General features: G+C 43.0%; 1 protein-coding gene across 1 annotated transcript; it reads left to right on the top strand.

Moving 5' to 3' along the window:
• The first annotated feature begins 1,941 nt into the window (after window positions 1–1,941).
• OLFM4 (olfactomedin 4) lies at window positions 1,942–23,957 on the top strand. The gene is made up of 5 exons (XM_084876559.1): window positions 1,942–2,215; window positions 7,116–7,265; window positions 13,775–13,987; window positions 14,935–15,094; window positions 21,942–23,957. The coding sequence occupies exons 1-5, from the start codon at window positions 1,961–1,963 to the stop codon at window positions 22,742–22,744; spliced, it is 1,581 nt and encodes a 526-aa protein (XP_084732685.1). The 5' UTR covers window positions 1,942–1,960; the 3' UTR covers window positions 22,745–23,957.
• Window positions 23,958–23,999: the final 42 nt, after the last annotated feature.

Below are 23,999 nucleotides of genomic sequence, written 5' to 3'. Positions count from 1 at the left end.
AAGAGCTGGCCATGGATTACCTGTCCTTGATTGACCTCAGTCTTCACCACAGATTAAGTTTGGAGCAGACATGTAGGCAGACCCTATTGTTTCCAGAAAGCTTCTGGGAGAGTGCTCCTGTCTTTCTTGGGTTTCCTCTTACCACCTCTAATGACCACACCCAGCTGAAAATGGGTGTAAGATTGGTATGAGAAGATATTTTGTGGGGTTTGGAGGTATGTTTTAATGTGGAGGCAACAATAACAGCTTCGATGGTTGGGAAAGTGTGGACCTTAAAGTTGGGGAGAATTGCCCTAACCGGTTTGGCTCAGTGGACAGAGCGTCAGCCTGCGGACTGAAGGGTTCTGGTCGAGAGCAAGTACCTTGGTTGTAGGCACATCCCCAGTAGGAGATGTGCAGGATGCAGCTGATCTATGTTTCTCTCTCATTGATGTTTCTAACTCTCTCCCCCTCTCCCTTCCTTTCTGTAAAAAAATCAATAAAATATATATAAAAAAAGAAAAAGAAAAAAGAAAAAAGGTTAGGGAAATGATTTAGGTGGGTGGGTGGGGGGCACATAAAGAGGAATGCAGCCCAAATGCACGTGGGGTACACTCAAAAGAGATACTTGTCTGTCTTCCCACCCCTTTCCTCTCTATCTCTTTTCTCACGGTTTCATTCATTCTTATTTTCCTGCTTGTTCCCTTCCCTCCGTATCTGAAAAGCTTACCAAGGATTTAAGACTGTTTTTCACATTAGCAATGTTTATCGTGAGAGCTTGTAGAGCCCATGAGGGGAAAGAATCCTTCAAACCAGGTCTTCCAAATACTCCTGGGGGGGCGAAGATGAAGTGGGCAGCGACCTTCTTTCTCTTTTTTGAACCCAATAACCTCACATACCAAATCAGGCTTTAGAGAATTAAAAACAAACAACAACAAAGGAGCACAAAAATCTGACATTTGCATCACACTTAAAAGCTTCTGAACAACTCCCCATTATACCATTTTATTTAATTCTAACCATTTAAAATTGTTGCAACACTAAAGGGGCTAAAGGTCTTGCAAAGGCCACTGAGTGACAGAGCTAGTTTTTAGTATTCCAGCCGACACCCTTCTCTGCAGGGAGGAAGGCAGAGGGCACAGAGATGTGTGGAATGTTGGAGAGGTACAAATGGAGCCTAAAGACCATTCCTGTCCCTCTGTTTCATGGTGAATAAGCACTGAGCCCTTGACCACCAGGCCAGCTCACAGGAGAGCCTAGGACAACAGAGCTCAGGCAGAGTGCTCTGGAGAGAGTAACTGCTGGGTTTGGGGCAGCCTCCTCTTGGGGTTCGTTCTCCTGCATGGAGCCACAGTGGTGAGGGCTTCATGTGCAGAGCCCCAGCGGAGCCTCCGGGGAGCACAACATTGCTGGTCCCTCCCTCGGTGTGGGTTGCTGACCAAGTGATCTATTGTAGAAGCGAACATTGCAAAGGAGAGGTCAGAGAACCCGGGCAGTAGCAGCTGAAGAGGGAATCACACCCCGGGGAGAGTCACAGTTTCTCACCGAGTTCCCCGCCTGTCTCTGGAGAGCAGCATTCAGGGAAAGGGGCCCCTAACGTGGCTTCTGGGCCGAGGACTGAGGGTTGCCTTTCCTTCCTGGGACCTTCCAGCTTTGTCTTATCCACAAAGATTACTTTGATATGGCCTCTTTCAAGGAAGTAGCATGTTGGAAATGAGATACGAGGCTTGCAAAAGCACATTTGAATTAATATTTGGAAGGAGATACCCAGATCAAGGGGCACAGCTGCCAGAGCTGGGCTCAGAGACAAGGTGTGGAGGCGACTCAGGTTCCTGGATGTCCTGACCCTCCCAGGGCTGTCACGTGCTCCCTGGTGGCTTCCTCTTTCCCCACAGGCTGGCCCTGGGGAAGTCCCCACGGGGCACTATAAGAAGGCCCTGGACTCCGCGCAGAAGCCAGCTGCCCCAGCCAACAGCACAAGATGAAGCCCGGCCTCCCCTTCCTAGGAGCACTTCTGTTCCTCGTCGGCCCAGCTGCAGAGGCTTTGGTGACCACTAGTCCCACCCCCAGCCCCTTGCCGGTCACTGACACTGGCTTCGGTGCAGGTGTCTCCAGCTCCAGGCAGAGCGGAGGCGTCGGAGGCTTCAGCTCAGGAGGAGGCTTCGGATGGGGAAGCTCCAGCGGAGGCGGAGGCTCCAGCGGAGGCAGAGGCTCTCGCTCTGGCTCTGGGTCCCAGGTGAGCAGGCTCCAGAGTCTGGGAGCTGCATTCATTCCCTTCCTCTCGCTTTTTGGGGACCTGTATATAATTTCATGGATGGCTAGACCTGAGCACTCTCAAAGATTTACGACTCCCTTTGTTAACTGTTAGGCGCCATGGAAATGAATTAAAACCCGGGTGAAATAATTAAATTGTTAGCGAGAGAGATGACACCTGGCTTCTCCAGCAGGCGAGTTTCAGGAAACAATCTAAGCTTTAAAGAGGGTCTCTGACCTGGCTGCACTCTAGAGCGGGAGGAGGGATGGGAGGGGCGCTCCAAACGCAAAAGAGATGCCCAGGTTCTCTCCTCTGTGAGAACTGCCAGGGAAAGGGCCCCGCCTGTGCTGGCTCCAAAGAAGCTTGTCCGATTAATGTCCTGCCCAGCAGGGCCCCTGCGGACGGTGAAGGAGAGCCCTGGAGGGAGAGCGAGCCACGGTGCTCTCTCATGGAGCCCCGACGGTCTCTCTGAGCCTGGTTTGTAAAGGAGATGGGCAACAGAAGTCGGGGGAGGAGACGCTGGCCTCTAGGAAAGTCTTATTACACATCGATATTTCCCCAGAGGAGTAATAGTTCTCTTTCAATCTTCCTTACAGGGAATTTCTAGAGCCATTTTTAGTTGAAAATAACACAAGTAGCAACAAAGCAAACCATGCACTAGAATCCGGTCCAGCTGGAGGCTACATCACAGAACGCATAGTGAGCCCAGTTCTTTGGGGAACGAGGCCTATGGACCTTCTTTAAAGAAGTAGAAAGAGGCCAGGTGGGGTGAGAGATGAGAGGGCAAGAAGCAGTTCCTCACTTCTCTGCCCACATCAGCTCTGAGCCTCTCGGTAGGAGCTTTGCCTTGCCAAACCTAGGCTTTCCATGCTCCGGTGTGAATTGGGGTGCCGTTTTCTGCATTTCTGCGGTCTTTACTCACAGGTCAGGTCCTATGCGATCATGTCTGAATGGAAGGGCCAATGGGAAAAGGGGAGGAAAAGACTTTTGCTTGTTGTTTTTGTTTTACTGCCAGGGCTAATATAGGCAGTACAGATTTATTGTTAAAATAGGACCCAGATAGAAATGGCAGCAATGGTGTTCATTGGGTGCCTAAAAAATCCCAAGACTATGTTAAGTGCATATTATATATTATCTTATTTAACCCTAAGAGGTATATAAAATCAATGTTCCCATTGTAGAGATGTGAAAACAAGCCTTACAGAGGTGAAGCCATTGGCTAAGGTCACCAAGCAATCAAGTTCTGTAGCTCAAACTGTCTGCCCATGCTCCTCACCATCTCTCTCTATGCAGCTTTCTGTCTTTTCAAGGCAGATAGATGAAAACTGCTTATTTTTAAGGGGAGAGTGCTCTGGGAATCCAGATTATGCACAAATACTCTTTGTAGCCAGAAACCAGATGCATCATTTTATTTCATTTAATTAAATGATTTTCATGGAGATAATTATAACTCAACATTTTTTAAATGAGACAACAATAACAATTTATTTGGAAACTTCACCACCAATCAGAAATCAACATGTGAGTAAGGTGATTAGCCAAAATAAGAAAAAATAAAATGTAGGTCAAGAAACAGAGAAATCTAAAATGCCTATTATCTGATAAGGAGATGGATGTTTAAAAATAGATAAGAAATGGTAGTTAAATTGTGGTTAGAGGTTTTAATTTCTTTCCTGGTTTGCTTTTCTCCCTCTGGTGAGTCAGTATTACAGAGCCAGCTTCTTTTTCACAGCGGACAGCAAGGTGTTTCTCCCACGGTAAGCCCAGTGTTCTAGGGCCGGCTGTCAGCTTGATGAGCTCTTTGGAAAATGGTGGAAAACCCCTTCATGACTGTCATTGAGCAAATTCCAAATGTATCATTTTCTGTACTTTGAAAATGTGGAGTGCCATTATCTTATGCCTTGAATCTTCACAGGCACTTAGACTTGGCTGCTAATTAGAGCCAATTGCATCCTCGAATCACAAATGTGAGGCGCACCTTCCGCTGTAGTGCTCAGAGCACTCCACATGCCTCCGGTGCCGCCCTCCAATGAAGGGGCCGCCATCAGGGTCCTCATTCCACAGATGAGAAAAAGCTCCGTGCTTTGCTCCACACAGTAACTGGCAGCGTCGGAACGGGAATGAGTCATGTACTTTTGTCATCAGGATAAGAGGTTGTTGAAAAAAACGGAGGCTTTCACCATGAAAATGAGCCTGATTCCCTTGTCTCTCCCTCTAACACAGAGCCTGGCACCGTGTAGACACCAGTAAATGGGAACCGAACACATGCTGAGTTAGGGCCTTCCAATATAAGGTGTCAGGGTCCTATTTGCCCTCCACAAGGGGAATCACAGACCTTCCCAATAACTAAAGGGACAAGCACTTGCCTTTGTCTCCCATTCTCCATATTACACACACAGAGAGAGTTTAAGCATTCACCACAGAGAGAGACCCATCACCATTAGCTTCATTGTCTTTGAATGCGAGGAGCAAAAATATCTCTAATGGGAGACACTGATCAAACTTATGGACCATTTTGATGTCAGCTGAGCACGCCGGGCTGATGATAAGCAGGATGGCAGCGGGGGAGTCCGCAGCGCTGGGACAGAGATGTTCCATAGAAGCTGGTGGAATGACTGTCAGCAGGGCTCATAATTATTTGCCTGCCTTTCAGGTGAACTTCAGGATGAAAAGTTGTTAGCTCGTGGTTTCTAGTTGATTGTTTGAGACTGCTTGATGACCTGCAGTGTTTTTTGGGTTGACAGAGCTTTTCACAGAGCTCGAAAAATGGTCCAACCCTGCCTTGGGCCGCTAATTAACCTTCCCTTGTCAAAATGCAAAGTAAGACTTTTTTTTTTTTTTTTTATTGGCATGGTTATTATAATAAGCTATTTCTTCAAAAGCCCATGATATATTGGTCCTTCTGTAAAAGGCTTGGCATGCTTGAGCTGGAATCTTTCTATTTCAGAGGGAATTACAAAGCTGGTTCCCAGGGAAGCTGGCTTCTGTGACAGGCTCCCAGTATGGCTTGTCCAGTCCTTATTCATCCTGGCAAAGACCCTTCAATTCCCTGCCTCCGAGCGCTGGTGTTCAGCATAAACTTGCTCATCCTTCCTCCTTATTCTTCGGTTTTTATAAGTGTGGGTGTGATTGGAAAAAAGAAATTGAGGAATTATCAGGAATTTACTTGGCATAGGGAGTTTGGGATATATATATATATATATATATATATATATATATATATATGCAAAAGACAGAGATCACTGATGGAATAACTCTTGATTACAGAAGCATCTAGGTTCAGCTTGCTTAGGAATCATGGAGGTTGGTGGGCATTAAATGCATAGAACTCACAACCTTAGCTGCAGCCAAATGACCTCCTAAACTTTGCGAGGAGTAGCCTGGGTATATTTCACACTCTGCAACCATTGCTCTCCTCTTGATAGTTTTAGAAGCAGATACTTTGGGTTGAGGTCCACAGGTGAGCTGTGGGCCCGCGGGCAGATGAGATCACTGGAAGGCACAGCCAGGTGGCTGCCAAGAGTTACTCTGTGAAGCAGTAGCAGCGATAAAAAATGTTAATTGTGGCAGGATCCCATTGGGGAAGTTCAAAGGGGACAAAAGGAAAACCACATCTTTCAAACCTGTCATTTTAAAATATGCAGTGGCAACAGAGTGTGAGCCTGAATATTTTAAAGAAACATCAAATATTTTAAAATGGCTTTTCTGAAAGTGATAAGCTGGAAAACTTAAAAAATTTGCACAAGACCTTCAAACTCATACATTGTTCAGTTTTTAACAAATGGCTGGTTTCTTTTCACTTTAAAGGATGTTAATTATACCATTTCCCAGGTGAAGAGAGGATATGAATTTGCATTGTATATTTTCACTGTAACCCATATCCTTGATGTTTTTCTCATTCCTATGGGGAGCGGGGAGAAGGGTCGGGTTGGGGTTTGGGTGAAGGTGAGGAAAAGAAAATGAGTTAGTAGAAGGAAAAGGAAAGTAACATGTACTGGTCACCTATTGTGTGCCCCGGACTTGGTTTACACAAGCAGTTAATTTGCAGGACAACCTGGGAAGTAGGTTATCTCTATTTGACAGAAGAGGAAACTGAGACTTAAAAAGGAAAGTGACAGGTGCGGTAGGCTAAATAGCCATCTCAGATGGCGACTAAAGAAAAACTGACTTTATTTAGGGAAAGGGGTTAGGGAATGGGATATCCAAGGGAAGGGCTGCCCAGCACCGAGCCAGGGGGACACTGGGTACTGGTGGCAGCGCCCAGGAGCTGGCGTTTCATCCTTATATGCAGTCATTGGCGGGAAACTTTTGCACTCAGTGGGTTTGGGGGCTGAATGCGGGGTGGTGGTTTGGAATGCGGATGGAGTGCAGATGTGTGATCAGGTGCCTTCAGGACAGTGTCCATTCCTTGTCTGGTCTGACTCCTGGTATCCTGCAAGCTTTTTTTCTGGTCCTTTGCTCTCGTGTGTAGGGAGGCTTACAATGACCATTAAGGAATCTATTGCCCCTCACAGTCCTGTCAGATAAGTGGTGGAATTTGAATTTAAATTTAGGACTCTCATTCATTATTTCCCTTTCCTTACATAAGGGCAGTAATAATTTTCGGTAAGGCTCCTCCAGAAAGGAGAATCTTCTTTTAGATAAAGGTGGCTAACACAGTGCTTTAGCCCAACAGGTGGGAATGTGGCAAAAATGCTAAGAGTAGTTACTGCCCGTGACTCATGGTAGTTTTAGCTTGTTTCTATGATCCTATTCATTTATGTATTGGACTTCACTTGCTTGCCTCTAAGCAGTCTTTTGACAAGCCAATTTCTGTCACTCCAGTTGCCAAAAAGCTCATTTCTCAGCTTATTACTGATGTCGAACTTATTTTTGTTTATAGTTTTCCAATTTCACCGGCTCCAAGGATGATCGTGGGACCTGCGTGTGCTCGGTTGCCCTGCCAGACACCACATTTCCTGTGGACAGAATGGAACACCTGGAACTCACAGCACGCATCCTCTCCCAGAGGTTTGAGAGAGAGCTTTCTAAAGTAAGCACTTCCCCCTCTCCCAACAATATCTTAATAAGAACAAACAACCAAAACAGAATACTTTAAAAATTGAATGTATTGGGATAACATTGGTTTACACCCTTAGGTAATTTTCAGGTGTACATTATAATTCAACATGTGTGCACTCTATGGCATGCTCACTACCTGAAGTATAGTTTGCTTCCATTGCCATATATTTGATCCCCTTTACCCACTTTACCCCCCCCCCCCTCTTTCTCTTCTGGAACCACCATTCTATTGTCTGTATCTTTGAGTTTGCTTTTGTTGTTAGTTCACAGAACACTTTTATTTAGGACTTTCTAAGCAGCTGTTCTTCACGGCATCACAGAGAGCATGTTTGCCTCCTCTGGAGGCTTTAGCGTTTATTTACAGCACGCCTGTGGTGTTCTTTACAGGAGGAGGAAAGAGGGGAGACATGGGCTGGGGCTTCTTCACTCCATGGCTACACTCACAGCAGTATTGCAGTGCTCATGCAGCTGGAAAGAGGCCTGGCTCTCCCTGCAAACCCCAAGTCTATAATTGTTTTTCCATTGCTTTTAATTCCTTTTGGTCTTCTTCTTGGTCTTCCCTCCAGCTTTGCTTTCTTTTCTTTCCTCTCCTCTATTCTTTTCATGTTTTGTTTTATCTTCCTTTTCTTTCACTTTTTATTCCTATTCCTTTACCCCCTCCCACCCTTTATTTTTATACATTTTTCTCTCTGCCTCAGCCCTTTCCCTTGTCCATTCCTCCTCATCTTTCTTTCCCTTTCCTTATTTTTTTTTTTTTTTAAATTCTTTTTGGTTTTCTCTTACTTTTTGGAAGGCCCCCTCTCTTTCTCTTCCTCTTCCTTCTCCTCCTCCACTCCCCCAAATCTTCTGCCTCTTATACTCCTTCCTTTCTTAAGCTTTTTATTTATTTTCTTATTTCCTCTTTTCAATTTACTTTTTTTTTTTCCTCTCCCCCTTTTGGTGGTTATCGTCTGTTGTCGCAGTGGGAACAGACATGAGATGTGTCCAGACCAAAACTTAAGGCTTCCTGGGAATCTGAATCAAGACTAAAAGGTCACTCAGCGGGTAGAGACCTTGACTCCACCCCTGATTAGCCCTTTCCTCGAGTGGAGGAGGGTGTCCTGCGGGGCCTGCCTTCCTCCGAACTGGCTGGAGCAATGGGACTCCAGTTTTGACCCTTTCTACCTTTTGGCATTCTAGTTTTGACCCTTTCTGCCTTTTTAGCCAATTTAAAAATCAGTTAGAAAGGCTCCCATTTTCTGCACAGGTGAAGTTCACGCTAGGCTATTATCACATTATACATTATTAATTACAAATCCATTAATTTACAAGGAGCTCTGGCCTACCTGCAAGATTCAAAATAAGTTTCCCTGGGACATTTCAGTTTAGCTACCACAATATCCAGCATAGTTATCCTTTAAGACAGAAATTATGGTGAGGCTGGCATCCTGCTTTCAGCCTGAATTGGTAGATAAATATTCTAAATTTAAATGAATGTCCAGGAAAATGTCTTTGACAACTCCAGAAACCTAGCTTTTTAAGAAATAAAATGTCCTTGAATTAATCAGCAGAAAAGGCATAGCACTAAATTATAAATTCCAACCATTAATATTCATAGCCTTATTCCAGCATAATCAAGTACAGATAAGAAGTTATGCATAAAAACATAACAAGTGGAGGAAAATCCTAGGTAAAGATCTCTTCAGTAAGAGTCATTTGCTTTGAAATAGTGCAAGCTCCTGATTTGCATGTTTTCTGCTGGCAGGAGTGTGAAGGGCAGTGTGAAGCCCATGCTGCTCCGGGAGCACGGAGCCTGCCAGTTTGTGAATACCGGGCATTTAATTCCAATTCTGCGCGAGGGCAGGTGGCATCTGCCTTGCTAATAATTGGCAGGGAGGGGGTTCAGAGTAGACGGGGAAACTTTTAGTTCTGAAAATGTCAGTAAGTTGTCCTAAAGATATTTGTGATTAAGGCCTAAGAAAGAAATAGTCCTTCCTGTTGAGATTTGCATATTAGATAGGTGTGATAGTTGATAATAAAAATAATGTTAATGTTATGTTTGTGCTTTTCTAAATGCTCCCATTTCTATTTTACTCTCAAGGCAGAGAGGCCCATGTTTTCATTCCCATTTTAGGGAGGGAGAAACAGGTTCATAAAGGTAAAGAGACATAAAAATAAAGGTCATTGCTCTCTGGCTGGTTAATCCCAGTTCTATTTCCTCTCTGCTATCCTGCTACCATCCTCCAGTGCAGTCCCAAGAAGAGAGGCAGTAGGTCACTAATGCCTTCAAACCCAAAGTTATCTCTTCAGCTGAGAGCTTTTGAGTTTCCAGGTGAATTATTATAGCTGTCCCTAGGTTGCCTTGGAAATCACCGTTTATCTAGAGGCCTGGGGGAATGCCCATTTGGGCAGACCAGTAGAAAAGGGTTTTCACTGCCTTACATTGATTCATTATCTGCCAGAACACAGAGAAGACTTATGTCTCTGTCTAAGATGCTGAAAGCGTTTTATACTTCTCTGCTGTTTATAATTTGTCCTCTTGTGACTATACTTAGGAAGGGGATGACACAAAGGGTAGCTTAGGATTTTATTTCTCTAGAACGCTATGTTCTTTGGGGACAAGTTATTTAATATCAAGCATTTGCTAATAGCTCTTCATGCATGATAAGGTTGAGGCAGCCTGCAAGACATTTAGGCAACTCATAAACAAGCAACATTGATTGAGCAATGTTTGGTGCAGTGAAATATAATAAATTAAAAGGTCAGATTTGAAAAAAAAAACACACAAAATCATCATTTCTTTAATAATTGCTGTAATTTATTGGGTATCCATTATGCTAGCCACTTAATACATATTATCTGTAGTCTTCACAATAATCTTGCATCTTGATACCTTTATCCCCAATTTATAGGAAGAAACTAAAACTTAAAGAAATTAAGTGATTTGGTCAGATTAGAGTTCATGTGGGTGTAACTCTGAGGTGCTTCATATGTTGTGATGGTCAATTCAAGCTCATTTAATCTCATTGCATTATTTTGAAAGATATCATCATCCTACCTAATAAAAAGAGTAATATTAAAATTAACCATCACTCAGCTCCACAAGCCACACCCACCAGCCATGCCCACCAGCCAATCAGAGGGAGTTTGCAAATAAACCCAACCAAGATGGCTACAGCCACAGAGAGCAGGAGGGAGGCGTTTCCCTGGCAACACAGGAAGCCAAGCTTTCCTCCTGCCCTTGCCAGCCTAAGCCTCCACTCAAGGCTACAAAGTTTCAATTATAAAAGGTAAACAAATCCAAACAGAAACTGCTACCACCACTGAGTGAGCAGGAAGCTTGGCTCAGCTCTAGGCTACAATATTTCAATTGTAGAAAGAAAATATATCCCAGATAACAGGGCCTCGCTTGGGTTGGGTCACCAGGGTGTATGGCTGGCCTGCAAACCACCACTAGCCCCTTGCTCAGGCCTCCCCATGCCCCAAGGGAACCCCCATCCTGACCTGGGATACCCTTCAGGGCAAACAAGCTGGCCCCCACTCATGCACCAGGCCTCTATCTTATCTAATAAAAGAGTTATATGCAGATTGACCATCACTCCAACACACAATATGGCTGCCCCCATGTGGTCAAAGACCCTGCCTGTATGTGGACACAAAATGGCCACCACAAGATGGCCAGCAGGGGAGGGCAGTTGGGAGGCACCAGGCCTGCAAGGGAGGGAAGTTGAAGGCAATCAACTCTGCAGGGGAGGGCAGTTAGGGATGATCAGGTCGGCAGAGGAGAGAAGTTGGGGGCAAACGGGCTGGCATGGGAGTGGTTAGGGGGTGATCAGTTTGGCAGGCAGAAGCGGTCAGGGGCAATCAGGAAGGCAGGTAGGTGAGCAGTTGGGAGCCAGCAATCCTGGATTGTGAGAGGGATGTCCCAGATTGGAGAGAGTGCAGGCTGGACTGAGGGACAACACCCCTGTGCCCTCATGCACTAATTTCATGCACCAGGCCTCTAGTATCTATTATAATAAAACCCTAATATGCAAATCAACCAAACCACAGAACTGGTCGCTGATATGCACTGATCACCAGGGGGCAGACACTCAATGCAGGAGCTGCCCCCTAGTGGTCAGTGCATTCCCACAGAGAGGAGTGCCACTCAACCAGAAGCTGGGCGCATAGCTGGTGAGCAAAGCTGAGGTAGCAGGAGCCTCTACCGCCTCCATGACAGTGCAAGAACATCAACTTTGATTCTTAGAATCCATCAATGACATAATATGTGTACAATAAATATAAGAATGGACGCTCTGAATTGAAGGCCAGCATAGATGAATCTTCAAACTTGCAGTGATGAGGAGGAGCCTTGGGTAGAGATATTGACATAGGGATATATCTCCTTAAGGCTAGACCCATATTTTTCTGCACATCCTAGGGCAAGTTGGGCTGCCTCAGCTAAGACTGTAGCTTCCAGAGAGCTTGGATATTCTCAGAATTTTCCATGCCATCTCAGTATTAAGGATTTGTATGTGTGAGAGGTTTATACTAACAACCCACTTGGACTAGTAAAGTTCAGACTGTGAAGTTTTTCTGGCTCATCTTCAAATTCTGCCCTGTCTTCCAGAGCTCCATGGGTGATTTCAGTTTTCCTGAACACAGTCTCTGCTGAAAGAACTTAAACTTTCCCCAAACAGATCTCCAGAGACCTTTCATTTAGCGGCCGAACAAGTGCCGGCACACCACACATTCTCATAGCAAACAAACTCCAAGTTATGCCTTGATTTTCAGAGAGAGCCGCATTTTATTCAGCACAGATGACAGTTGAGTCATTCATTTTTTGTGGAACAACAGCTGCGACGTGCCACCAAAATGTTCCAGGAAAGCAGAGGGTGTTTCATTTGTTCTAAGAGTTGGCAAGGCCAAATGCCAGCAGGACTACTCATTTCACAAACTTTCATTTCTGCAATGGATTGGCACTTTATTATTATTATTATTATTATTATTATTATTATTTTATTATAGGCAAGGTTTTATGTAGAATTTATTTTATTTTATTTTATTTTATTTTATTTTAGAAATTGAAACCTGGTTACCGTATATCTGCGTTTGCACTTTGGAGGCTCGCTTATTAGGTTTCATACATATATATGTGTATATATTTAACCTCCTTATCTGCCAAAATATCACCAGCCTGATCATCCTCTGGGTGATGGCACATCTGATGGCCGTGAGCATCAGTTGCCCGAGGAGATACATGAGCAGTGCCAACGGCTGCATTTTCAACTTTCATTAAAATCCTCTCCGCCTGAAGCCCTGGCTCTTTAGGTCTGCGGCCTATGAGTCTATACTAATTTGCACAGCGGGGTTAAGTGGAAGGGCTAAAATGACAGAAATTAGGGCTGCCTTTAGCATTACAAGGATTAGAGGCCAACAGCTGGCCCTGAATTTATCCAGGCACTGTGGATCAGCTACTTGACATTAGCATGGTTTGGGGAAAAGTATCACTTACGTTCAAATTTTTAAAAAGAATGTAAAACCAGAAACTTATAATGAGCAGATTCTTGAGAAAAAAAAAAAAACAAATTAAAAAAAAACCCCAAACCATGGCATTTCTTTTAGAGATCAAACAGAAAAAACCAACTGTGTTTATTGAAATATCCATTTGGCGATTCCTATTATACATTAAAATACCAAGGGAATTTTTGAAAGTATTTTAATGATCAGACATTTAAACATATGCAACAAATGTGTAATTTTAAGGTCTGATTGCAATTATAAGTTCTTGGAATAAATATGGATACACTTAATGAAATGTGCATGTACATTCATATTCTATGTAGTAAGTTAAGTCTTTATGCCATTTTATAAAAGGCAGAGTGGCTCAAAACTCATTGCATATGGTGACCAAGGAAAGAATTGTACTTAGTGCATTTCTTCTTCTAGAGCAGTGGGTCTAAATGGAGAAAGATGGTGGTAGTGGTGGTGAAGGTGAATTTGCCCCCAGGGAATACTTAGCAATCTCTGGGACATTTCTGATTGTCAGACCTGGGTGATGGGTGGGTGCCGTTGGCATTTAGAGACCAGGGGTGCTGCTCAACATCCTGTAACACACAAGAAAGATCTAGTCCCAAAAGTCAATAGTGCTGAGGTTAGGAAACCCTGAGTTAGAGCATGTGCTTTGAAGGGAGAGTTGATTCAAACAGTTTGGTTTGGAGAGCTGATATCTTCAAATATTAATTCAAAGATGAAAATATACTTGCAAATGATGATTCTGAAACAAAATTATTGTTAGTCTATAAAAGTGCAAAATCCACCTCCCCAATTGTAGTAATATTTTTTTTTATAGTTTTGATTTGGCTAGATGAAAAAATATATTGTGAGATATATTTTTGATCCATTTCTTTAATGATTAACAGCAACCAAATTGCCCCCAAGGGTGTGGTAGTAGAGGAAGACTGTATGATCCCACTCTGAGAACTGACTTGGGATTTTTTTTATTTTATTCCATTTTAGGTCAAGGAGTATGTCCAGTTAATCAGTATTTATGAAAGGAAACTCTCAAACCTAACTGTCCGAGTAGAGATCATGGAAAAGGATTCTATTTCTTACACTGAATTGGACTTTGAACTGATCAAGATAGAAGTGAAGGAGATGGAGAAGCTGATCATCCGGCTGAAGGAAACTTTTGGTGGAAGCTCAGTAATTGTTGACCAGCTAGCAATAGAGGTAAGGGGTGAACTCACTCTCAGTGTATTAGTAATAAATGTTCTCAGTTATGAGTGGTAGATGTACAGATTTCTTTCTCCCGACTTCTAATTCTGCACTCTCTCAGGATCAGGTGATATACGGTGTTCTGCTTAGATGGTAAGTTAAACACAAGGGGGACATATTAACTGAGGAGCAGGTGTCAACTAATGATCAGGGTCCTGCGCCAGAGCCAATGGCATTTACATGTCTCTAGAAAGGAGATGACATGAAACAACTTTATGGACAACATAGACCAAGTGTCTTCTCTGTTCTGGTTTTATCCTCATGGGACTAGAAGCCACAATTTACCTGATTTTGGACTTACTAGATCTGTTTCTCCTTTTAGGTGATCATGTAGTCCTTGATCCCTCTTGGAATTTCTACATACTGGCAACCCTTTTGAAGGGAGGCTCTTCTGAATATGTTTTAGTGAAGCCTTTTAAACTCTCTGGATAAAGACCATGGTTGAGTAATTTATATCAATGAGAATTTACTAGCACAGTCATGACATAGGCTATAACTGAGAATTCTAGTTACATATTTTAGAATTTAAGTTGTTTTTCTTTGTGGCTCTCACCACTCATTAAAAACTTGATTATGATACAACAGAAGTAAACACAAATTTATAGGAGGAGGTTATTAGAAATGAACAATAATGGACATTTGTGGGTGCTTAGACTGAGCCTGTGCTCTATTATTGAAGCTGTTAAAATCGTTGCCATTTTCTCCTTGTCACACACATCTGCCTGAGATCTGACAGGCATTCACACAAAACCATAAAATGTATTCTTCCAAATGAAACCATTCAGGAGAATCTCGGGTGTATTCTCTAGCAATGTTTCACTAAATGACAAATTCAGCCTCGGAATGTTTATGAAAGAAATTGCACAATAATATAAAGTCGCTCTGAATTTTTATTTTCTTAGATAAGGAATATGACTCTCCTGGTAGAGAAGCTGGAGACACTGGACAAAAACAATGTCCTTAGCATTCGCCGGGAAATCGCGGTGCTGAAGAACAAGCTGAAGGAATGTGAAGACTCTAAAGATGTACACATCCCTGTTGCCCCCCCTCCTCCCGCTCCAGGTAAGCATGCCACATTTCTACCCCTTGAGCCAGGCCCCCAGGAGCCTAGAGTGGAGTGGGGAAGGGATTTGGATTGTAACCCTAAGCAAGGAAGGCATTTGCCATCCTGAGTTTACCCTTCCATGTCTTAGATCTCCTTCCCTAGTAGCTTTACAAACTATCACACTCTGGAGCTCATAGAGGAAAAGCACAAACAACGAGTTGATTTAAAGCAAAGTTCACATGTTACATATATCCCCTCTGCATTTACTAATAGGACAAACATCCCTCGGTGACAGAGCTGCTATCAGGGGCCTGTGAGAGGGTCTGGAATCTGCATGGCCTCCTCGCTCTGTGGGTTGTAAAGGCTGATTAGCTCCTTTAGCTGATGAGCTGGGATTATGAGTTGAATCTAGAGTGAGAGGAAGGGAGAGGGAGAGAGAACAACATTCATCCGTTGCTGGATCAAACCTGCAACCTGGGTATGTATCCTGATGGGAAATCAAACTCAGACCTCTCAGTGCACAGAATGACTCTCCAACCACCCGAGCCATCTGGCGAGGGCTCTCTGTGCTCTTAAGTGCATATTGAGCACCTGCTGTATAGTGTCTCTTGGGATTCAGTGAGGATTTAACCAGAGGCCCCACAAGTCCTGTACTTGTGCGTGTCTCCTGTTGTCCATCCTGGACTGAGTTCCTGGAGAGCAGAGGTGGCATCTCTAATGAATCACACTTGGGATCAAGTATAGCATAGAGATGGGTGCTCCGAAAGTACCCCGTGAATGTGAATGGAAGCAGTGGAGTGTAGGGGGCAGGAGCATGGTTTTGGGTCTCCAAAGACCTGAACTTCCCAGTTATGTGACCACAGTGAAAAGATCCTTAATCTCCTCACTATAAGATGGGAGAATAGTAGTGCCTGCCTTGCAGGGTTGCTGTGAGGGTTAATGAAACAACGCTTGAGGGGCTCAGGGCTCTGTGATCGGCACTTAAACACTGGCGGGTGTTATTATTACTAACGAGGATCATCGAAATGAAAACCTTGCTGCGAACAAAGGCAGTGCCATCCTTGTGTGCGTCAGCACATCCCTCCGGGTGAACCGAAGCCAGCCTGTGCTGCGGCAGTCAGCCCTGTCCTTTAGAGACACCTTGTCACAGGGAAACAATGGCTACAGGCCTCGAGCATCTCTGTCTGAATGAGGACTGGATCTTTGCATCAAACGGTCAGCTTTTGCTATTTTCATTAATTCCTATTGTCAAGCCTGTTTCCTTTTAGGCCCCGAGTTTCCGGGTCCTTGACTGTGTGGCTGGCTTCTTTAAGGCTTTAATTAGATGCTGCCATGGTTTTAAGCCTCTTGGTCCTGCTCCTTCTGCTGTTGGGAATCTGTGGCAGTCTGACATACAGAGGGGGTTTAGGACAAAGGCCTTGTCTGGCCTTCGTAACAAAGTGAGGCTCAGTTGGGTCTGGAAGCAGTGATGTCAACGTACATTGTAAATGAGCGCTCGTTGTGTTAGGCCACCAAGGGCTCCTTGAGAGCAAGAGTCGAAGCACTGATACCCCCTGATAATACCTGAGCAAGTCTTTCTTCCTTTTTCTTCTCTTTCTTTTTTTAACCTCAGCAAATTTTCCCAAAGGGATAGATTTTTCTGGCACAGTCTCCTATGCATCCCTTAGATTGAGGACATTTGGGAGTAGCAATGAGCATTCAAGGCCACTTAGCCCAGGCCCATCCGTTCTCAGAGGAGGGGGCTTTAGATGGTGAGGACACATAGGTAGTGACAGAGCTAAGGCTGAAATGCAAGGCCCTTCCCTTCCTGGTCCTCTCAGGACCGACAGTGTCAGGCATCAATAACTCAAGGGCAATGATTGTGGGGGAAAGAACACTGTCTAGTATCTAAGAGGAAACAAGTGAGTCTGTTGGATTATTTTCGTTAGAATATTTTCTCCCAGAACTTTCCCCTAGGTCCTCACATTTAGACTTTTTGTCAGCCATCCCAGCCCAGCTGTGTTGTTCAAACAAATTGGACCCAGATTTCCTCTCACTTTCCTACAACTTTGGCTGAACCTGGATCCGAGCCAAGCCACTTGGCCCTCCTTCAGCTCTGTTCATATTATATTTATGATGTTTATATTAAACCGACTTTTTGTCATGCTTTTAAATCAATTTCTTTCACTTGCTCTCTTTCTGTTTGGATTGGTTGATAATGCCGAATTGAAAAATCCCCAGGCTCCACCAAGTTGTGAGCCTGTGGAGACTTTAATTAAAGTTCCTCACTATTATGGGACTCTAAAATCTGGCCTCTCCGCTGTTAGGACTGCAGAGCTGCACTGAACAAAAGAGCATGCATGCAAGTCTCAGCTCTGAAGTCATTCTGTGCCTTTTGGCCCCTCCCTTGCAGCTGTGGGTTTGCTATCCCCGAGGTTAGCTTGGTCTTAGAACCAGGACATGCAGTGAGGGTTCAATAAAGTGCACTTTACATTTGCTTTATGCTGCAAATGGCATCTTTTTCTGCTTCATTTCATAGAACTTCCTAATCTAAAATAATTGGCCTTCTGCTCATTAACTTTTTCTTCCTGAAAAGAACTGACTCTGTCTCTCTGTTTCCCCCTGAATCTAAATGACTGTGTAGGCAAAATGTGATGGAAATGTTCAGGGGTTGAGTACCATTGTGCTCAGAAATGCTAGGCTCTGTGCTGACACAGGAAGGCGCTCAGTTAATGGTTGATGACTGACTAGGGTGTGAAAGATTTGGGGTGACCTGCCAAAATCACAAGCTTAGGGGAAGAGCAGTGTTGGGTAGCATATACCCAATAATTCAGAGTCAATTTAGTTTTAATTATGTTATAATTATTACCATTTTAATTGCCTTATTTTCACAAGTCAATTGTATCTTCCTTTTGGCTCAGAGTTCACTTGTCCAGGTGAGAGAGCACATTGAAACTAAGATTAAGTTTCTTCTGCAGGTATATAATCTTTGGCTTTAAATAAAAGTGCTAACCATGATACTTTAAAAAAGCCAAGTTACAGAATTTAAAGTTTCATCATGTGGCTTCCCAGGATATTTTCAGAATGTCATGGCAATAGTTAATGAATTACATGGTGAAGAGATTACCAGTCAAGGCTACCATTGTGTAGAGGTTCCTTGTATGATGTGATAGGAAGTGAACACCAGGGTCTTTAAAAAATTCAGATATATAGCAAGAAAGAGAGCTGATATTTTATCAATAAGAGTAGATAAACTGGTTTTGAGAGATTTGATTGGTGTTTTATTCCCTTATTCCACAAACACTGTAGGGCTGGTCCTATTCTGAGTACTGAATACTGGGGTTACCAGGATGGGTATAAAACCACTGTCCAAGAAGGGGGATACAAAGGGAGATAGTCATGTAGACCTTCACTGGTAACGTGATAGTTACCATTCACTGAGTTACACATACCTACCTTTTCTCTATTTCTCCAAACAGTCCTGCAGAGTTGGTATTAGTATTTTCTTAGAGGTTAAGTAACTTGCTCAAGGACACCCAGCTAGTAAGTACTGGGGTCAGGACTGAATTGAAATCTGCCTGGTAATATTTTCATTGTGCCAGGCTGCCTTCCACAGATGCTCTAGGAGAGAGGTGACTCCTGGAATGACAAGAAAGTTCCAGCAACTCATCAACCAGATTAATACCAAATTACCTTCTCTTCCTACTTGTGGAGGAGCTAAAGGGGCACTTTTGCTCTCAGTTCTATGCTGTGTTCTCTTATAGTAGAAAATGAAAAATGATCCATTGTTTTTTCATAGTTCTTGTGACATGGCTGGGCTATGGGTTGTTATGCCAGTAGCAGGGTAAAGTTGGGATGGAGGGGTAACGAAGGGAATGGAGTATCTCTAACATACTCCTGAAATGAAGGAAGAGACCAGGAGGGGTGTCAATATAGGAGGGATGAGGAGAAGCTTAGGGTAGGTGAGTAGGTAGGGAAAGGGTTGGGACTCTGGCTTGGCTGGATGAGCAGTGGGTACTGACTGTCAGTTTCAGCATTGTTTCCAAGAGTGTTTGCTGCCAGGAACCAGGGAAGTCCACCATAACTTTGCACGGCTATAATCACATCTGTAGTATTGGCAACAATGCCTAGTTTTTCCCCTGCATTCACTTATCACCAGAGCTAGCATCCTAAAAATGGCCCAAAGGAGAAGAGGATAAAGTAAAGATAGCAAACAAAACAAAACAAAACAAAACAAAAACAACAAACAGGAGATTATTTAGGAATGGTTAGGAGGTGAGAAAAAGAGATTTAAGTTCATACAGTTTTAATATTTATACCAGGTATAATTTTAATTTCCTGGCCAACATATGAAGTGATAAGACATTACTATTATTATTGCTAGTTGTGGTAGTGATTTTAAAGAAAATATTATTTTGGTTCCTTCATATATAAGGATTTCCACATCTAGGACAGAGTAGTTTATTATCGTTAACCCCATGGTGATGATTGAATTAGTTATATGCATCATAAATTTTTAAAAAATATTTTGTGGCTATTGGTTTGGGATATTTCCTTTCCAGGAAGGCATGATTCAATTAAGCAAACAATTCCCAAGTCTTCTAACCTGCAAGAAAAAAGCAGCTTTCTTTCATTTCCTTAGAGTGAAAGGTAGTTAAATAAATACGTTCTCAGGAAGGTATTTTAACTAGAAAATCTAGTTTGTAGCATATGGAAACTCGAATACTTTTGTTATCATTAAACTGAACACACCACTAACTTTATTTTAATAATTATGCATTGTTTCATAAACAAAAGCAAACAAGCATTCATCTGAGAGATCACTTTTAGGAGAAGAAATAATAATTCATAATTTTATTTATTGTTTCTTTAGTGGGAGCAGTCTCTTGGCTGAACACATGTTGCTTTTTTATTTATGAAATGGTGCATGCATTATTAAAATAAACCAACGACTGTGTTCTGCTTAATGATATGCAAAATTATTTGAGGTTGGGTACAGAGTGGTTTTATTTCTCTACCTGTTGTATGGTTGGCTGGCTTTCCCACCAACTGCAGATTTATGAGAGCATTTAAGGAGCACATATTTAATTCTGGGACCAAAAAGCACCAGCACATTGGAAAAACAAAAGCAGGATTTCTAGTAATGGTTTCACCTCTGATCTGTCCTTGAGTGAGGTGAGACACATTTCACAAGGAGGAGAATGGGTCAGAAGCAGAGACTCAGAAGCAGAGGCAAAGTTTTGCTGATCTTCCCCCCCCTTCCCCCAATGCTAACCACAGGCAATTCTTTGGAGCTCAGATCACTTCATATGTTCTCCAAAGCTCCCCCATTCCTCCAAGCATTTAAAGCCAGAGCCAGCAATTCAGGTTCTGCTCCCTCCTCCCCACCTGTTCTGTTCCAGGCAGCAGGATGAGGCAAAATGTCCTAAAATGTACTTGAAGTTTGTGTTTTTTGTGTTATCCAAGAAACAATCTCACCCATTTTTAAGGGTATTTATTAAGAGCCCAGAAAATATGTGTTCAACTCTTGAATAATTATTTTAAAAATACGGTCGGATTTGTGAACAGGTGGGGTCCCTCAGCCTGGCCTGCGTCTTCTCTCAATCCAAAGTCCATCAGGGGGATGTCAGACTGCCAGGTTTTGGCCCAATAGGGCCGGAACCTGGCAGTCTGACATCACCCTGAGGGATGTAGCAGTGCCAAAGCAGCCACACCACTCCGCTAGCTCAGATGAGCAGCACTTCCTCTGTGGGAGCACACTGACCACCAGGGGGCAGCTCCTGCGTTGAGCATCATAGGACCCATAGACAGGTCATTCTGGTTAAGTCATAAGTGTTGCATATAGATTTTATAGCTCAAAAACAGTTTGGGCTCACAGGCATTTTAAAGGAAATGCAAGGTAAAGGGCCATTTATCCAGCCTGACTTGAGTCATTCACCCAAGTGTTACAGGGGATAGAGAGTCTGGTCCCACTTGATTGTACACTTTGTGACAACGACAGAATAGAACGGGAATGATGAGGCACTTGCCTGTCATTCCGTGGTGTAGTACAACGGTTACCAGCCTTTCTGACCTTACAGACCACCAGTGATCTGCAGACCACCGGCTGGCGACCGTTGGTGTAGTAGAACACAGGTGATAACTCTGCAGCAAGAAAATTACCAAGTGCTCTATGTGATGGGCTATGCTTTGGGCACAGAGCAGGCAATGTTCCCTAAAATAATACCCATGGCTTCTAAAGGCTGAAATCCTACTGTTATAGAACCATCTTTCTGTATCTTTAAAATATCACATTTAAAACATTTAAAACTTCTTCCATTAAGATTAGCTTGGGGCAGTCTTGTACTGGGTATGGATATGCATTTGGAGTCCCAGGTAAAGGGAGAAAGGGGAAGGGAAAGGAGACTTGCCTGGGACAATCTTCTCCTTCATCATATTCTTCCTGACCCTGGCACCTTCTGACTTTATAAGAACAGGGTAAGATTCTAGGATGATCCTGCTTTCTTGATTTCTCTGTAAGAAAAAGGAAATAAAATACTACTTACAAAATACTCTCTGATAGAAGAAAATATATTAAATTCCCCAAACCCCCAGTTTCTGTCTTTGGGCAGCCCCTCTAATCTTGGGCAGTTTCAATATTTCTATTTTCCAGATTGAGAGCCAATCCATGGAAACAAAGGTAAGTTCTCTGTGGAGCTGATAGCAGGTTTGCACTGAGCCTGAAACCAAGAGAACGGTTTGGCTCTTCTCCATTAGAACCACTGTTCTCATTAATTCCAACAAGACAACTATTTACGCCTTCCTTTAGTTCTTAGGATAATGAACTGTTTGTATCTTGTCATTCATTTTCTCTAAGAATGCCCTTTTGTTTTCTTGTTTGTTTAGGGACATGTGATCACGGTGGTGTGGTGAACATCAGCAAACCTGTTATAGTTCAGCTCAACTGGAGAGGGTTTGCTTACAAGTATGGTGCCTGGGGTCGGGATTATTCTCCTGAGAATCCAGACAAAGGGCTGTATTGGGTGGCACCTTTGAATCCAGATGGGAGAATCTTAGAATATTACAGACTCCATAACACACTGGATGATCTGCTATTGTATACAAACCCCCGAGAGTACCGGATTCTGTATGGTCAAGGTAGTGGGACAGCAGTTTACAAAAACAACATGTATATCAACTGGTACAACACCCGCAACATTGCCAAAGTTAACCTGACCACCAACACGGTTGCTGTGACTCAAGCTCTCCCTAATGCTGCTTTTAATAACCGCTTTTCATATGCTAATGTTGGTTGGCAAGATATTGATCTGGCTGTAGATGAGAATGGGTTGTGGGTGATCTATTCAACGGAAGCCAGCACTGGTAACATCGTGATTAGTAAGCTCAATGACACCACACTTACGGTGCTAGAAACTTGGCAGACCAAGCAGTATAAGCCATCTGTTTCTAACGCCTTCATGGTTTGTGGGGTTCTGTATGCCACCCGTACTCTGAACACGAAAACAGAGGAGATTTTCTACTACTTTGACACAAACACAGGCAGGGAGGGCAACCTGAACATTGTCATGCACAAGATGCAGGAAAATGTGCAGAGCATTAATTATCACCCTTTCGAACAGAAACTTTTTGTCTATAATGATGGTTACCTTCTGAATTATGATCTTATCTTTGACCAGGTACCCCGCTAAACTATTGTATTTAGGTATTAGGGCAAGAGAGAAGTAAAATATTAGTTGAAAAAATGCTATTTTCTACTTGTTTAGATACCTGCAAGGGGATCAAAAGTATATTTGCTTAGTAGTAGTATTCTCATAGTTCTACCACACTAGAGACTTAATATATTTGCCCTGATTTGTCTGCCTCATAGGATGCATTTCCCTCCTGAAATAAGGCTCTTCCAGGGTGGGGTTGTCAGGGGTCTAGGGACAGTATGGACACCCAATAAAGCCTTCAGTTAGGTGACATCTGGAAATGATAGAACTTAAAGAGGACTCTGCATGGTTTTTGGGGGTTCTTGGAACAGCAGAGAGGCTCAGTGACCAGTCTCCTCCATGTAGCCCAAATAATTCTTCCATACCTGACAAAAACCTGGGCCTAACTATGCAGAATAATACCTGAAGCTCCTTGCAGAACCAAATCTCTAACTTTGTTTTCCTGCTTGAACCTGAAAGGGTGTTTTGTATGTAGAGGATAAGTAAGTTTAGTGTGCTTATATTTTATCCATAAAACCCTCTGAGTTTTCTGGAGAAAAGGCTTTTTGCATATTGAAGCATATACTGAAAACCAACCCCGCGTGGATCTGCAGAAAGGCTCTGGGTTATTTCCCCCCATTGTCTACTTATATGAAGTAGAACCCAAAGACTGGAAATAGATTTGCCAACTAATTATTGTCCCCCATCCCATCTTTCTACATCTTATTTTTAAAATAAAAATTAATCAGTTTTTTCTTCATATATCAGATATGAGATAAAATTACCCTTTTCCCCCTCATCATGAATGTTTACTTACATGACTCTAAGGCTGTAAGAAAACCAGATGGCAGAGATAAAATGGCAGCATGTCTGGTAATATAACAAAGCCCATGGAGCATATGTGAGATGTGTATGAAGTCATATCAATTGTTTCATGCAATTTTTGTCTTTGTTCAAGACTGAAACTTGTAAGAAAGTATTTTTTTTTTTTGGGGGGGGGGGAGAAGAAATATAGAAAACCAGCTGCAAGTACATCTTCAATCAATGTAGTTTGAAAACCTTGTGGGTATATGTGCTTCTGTGCTTTCGGAGGCTTTATCATCTGGTGTTGGTATATTTGCCCCTAATGTTCATGAGTTCTGCACTATAGAACTGGCTCCTTCAATGCTGTACTCTTCTTTTTTAAATAAATGATTAGCATGTGCTTTGAAAAAAATTGCTGTCTTTTGTTTTATTTACTCTTCTAATTTAA

This window comes from Pipistrellus hanaki, assembly GCF_964339955.1.
Source record: "Pipistrellus hanaki genome assembly, chromosome: 3".
NCBI lineage: Eukaryota > Metazoa > Chordata > Mammalia > Chiroptera > Vespertilionidae > Pipistrellus > Pipistrellus hanaki.
This window is presented reverse-complemented; position numbering and strand designations above follow the sequence as displayed.

Coding starts and splice junctions, on each gene's coding strand:
- OLFM4 (XM_084876559.1), top strand. CDS start 1,961: ATGAAGCCCGGCCTCCCCTTCCTAGGAGCACTTCTGTTCCTCGTCGGC. Junction 7,266..13,774: donor TTGAGAGAGAGCTTTCTAAA/GTAAGCACTTCC, acceptor ATTCCATTTTAG/GTCAAGGAGTATGTCCAGTT. Junction 13,988..14,934: donor TTGACCAGCTAGCAATAGAG/GTAAGGGGTGAA, acceptor TTATTTTCTTAG/ATAAGGAATATGACTCTCCT.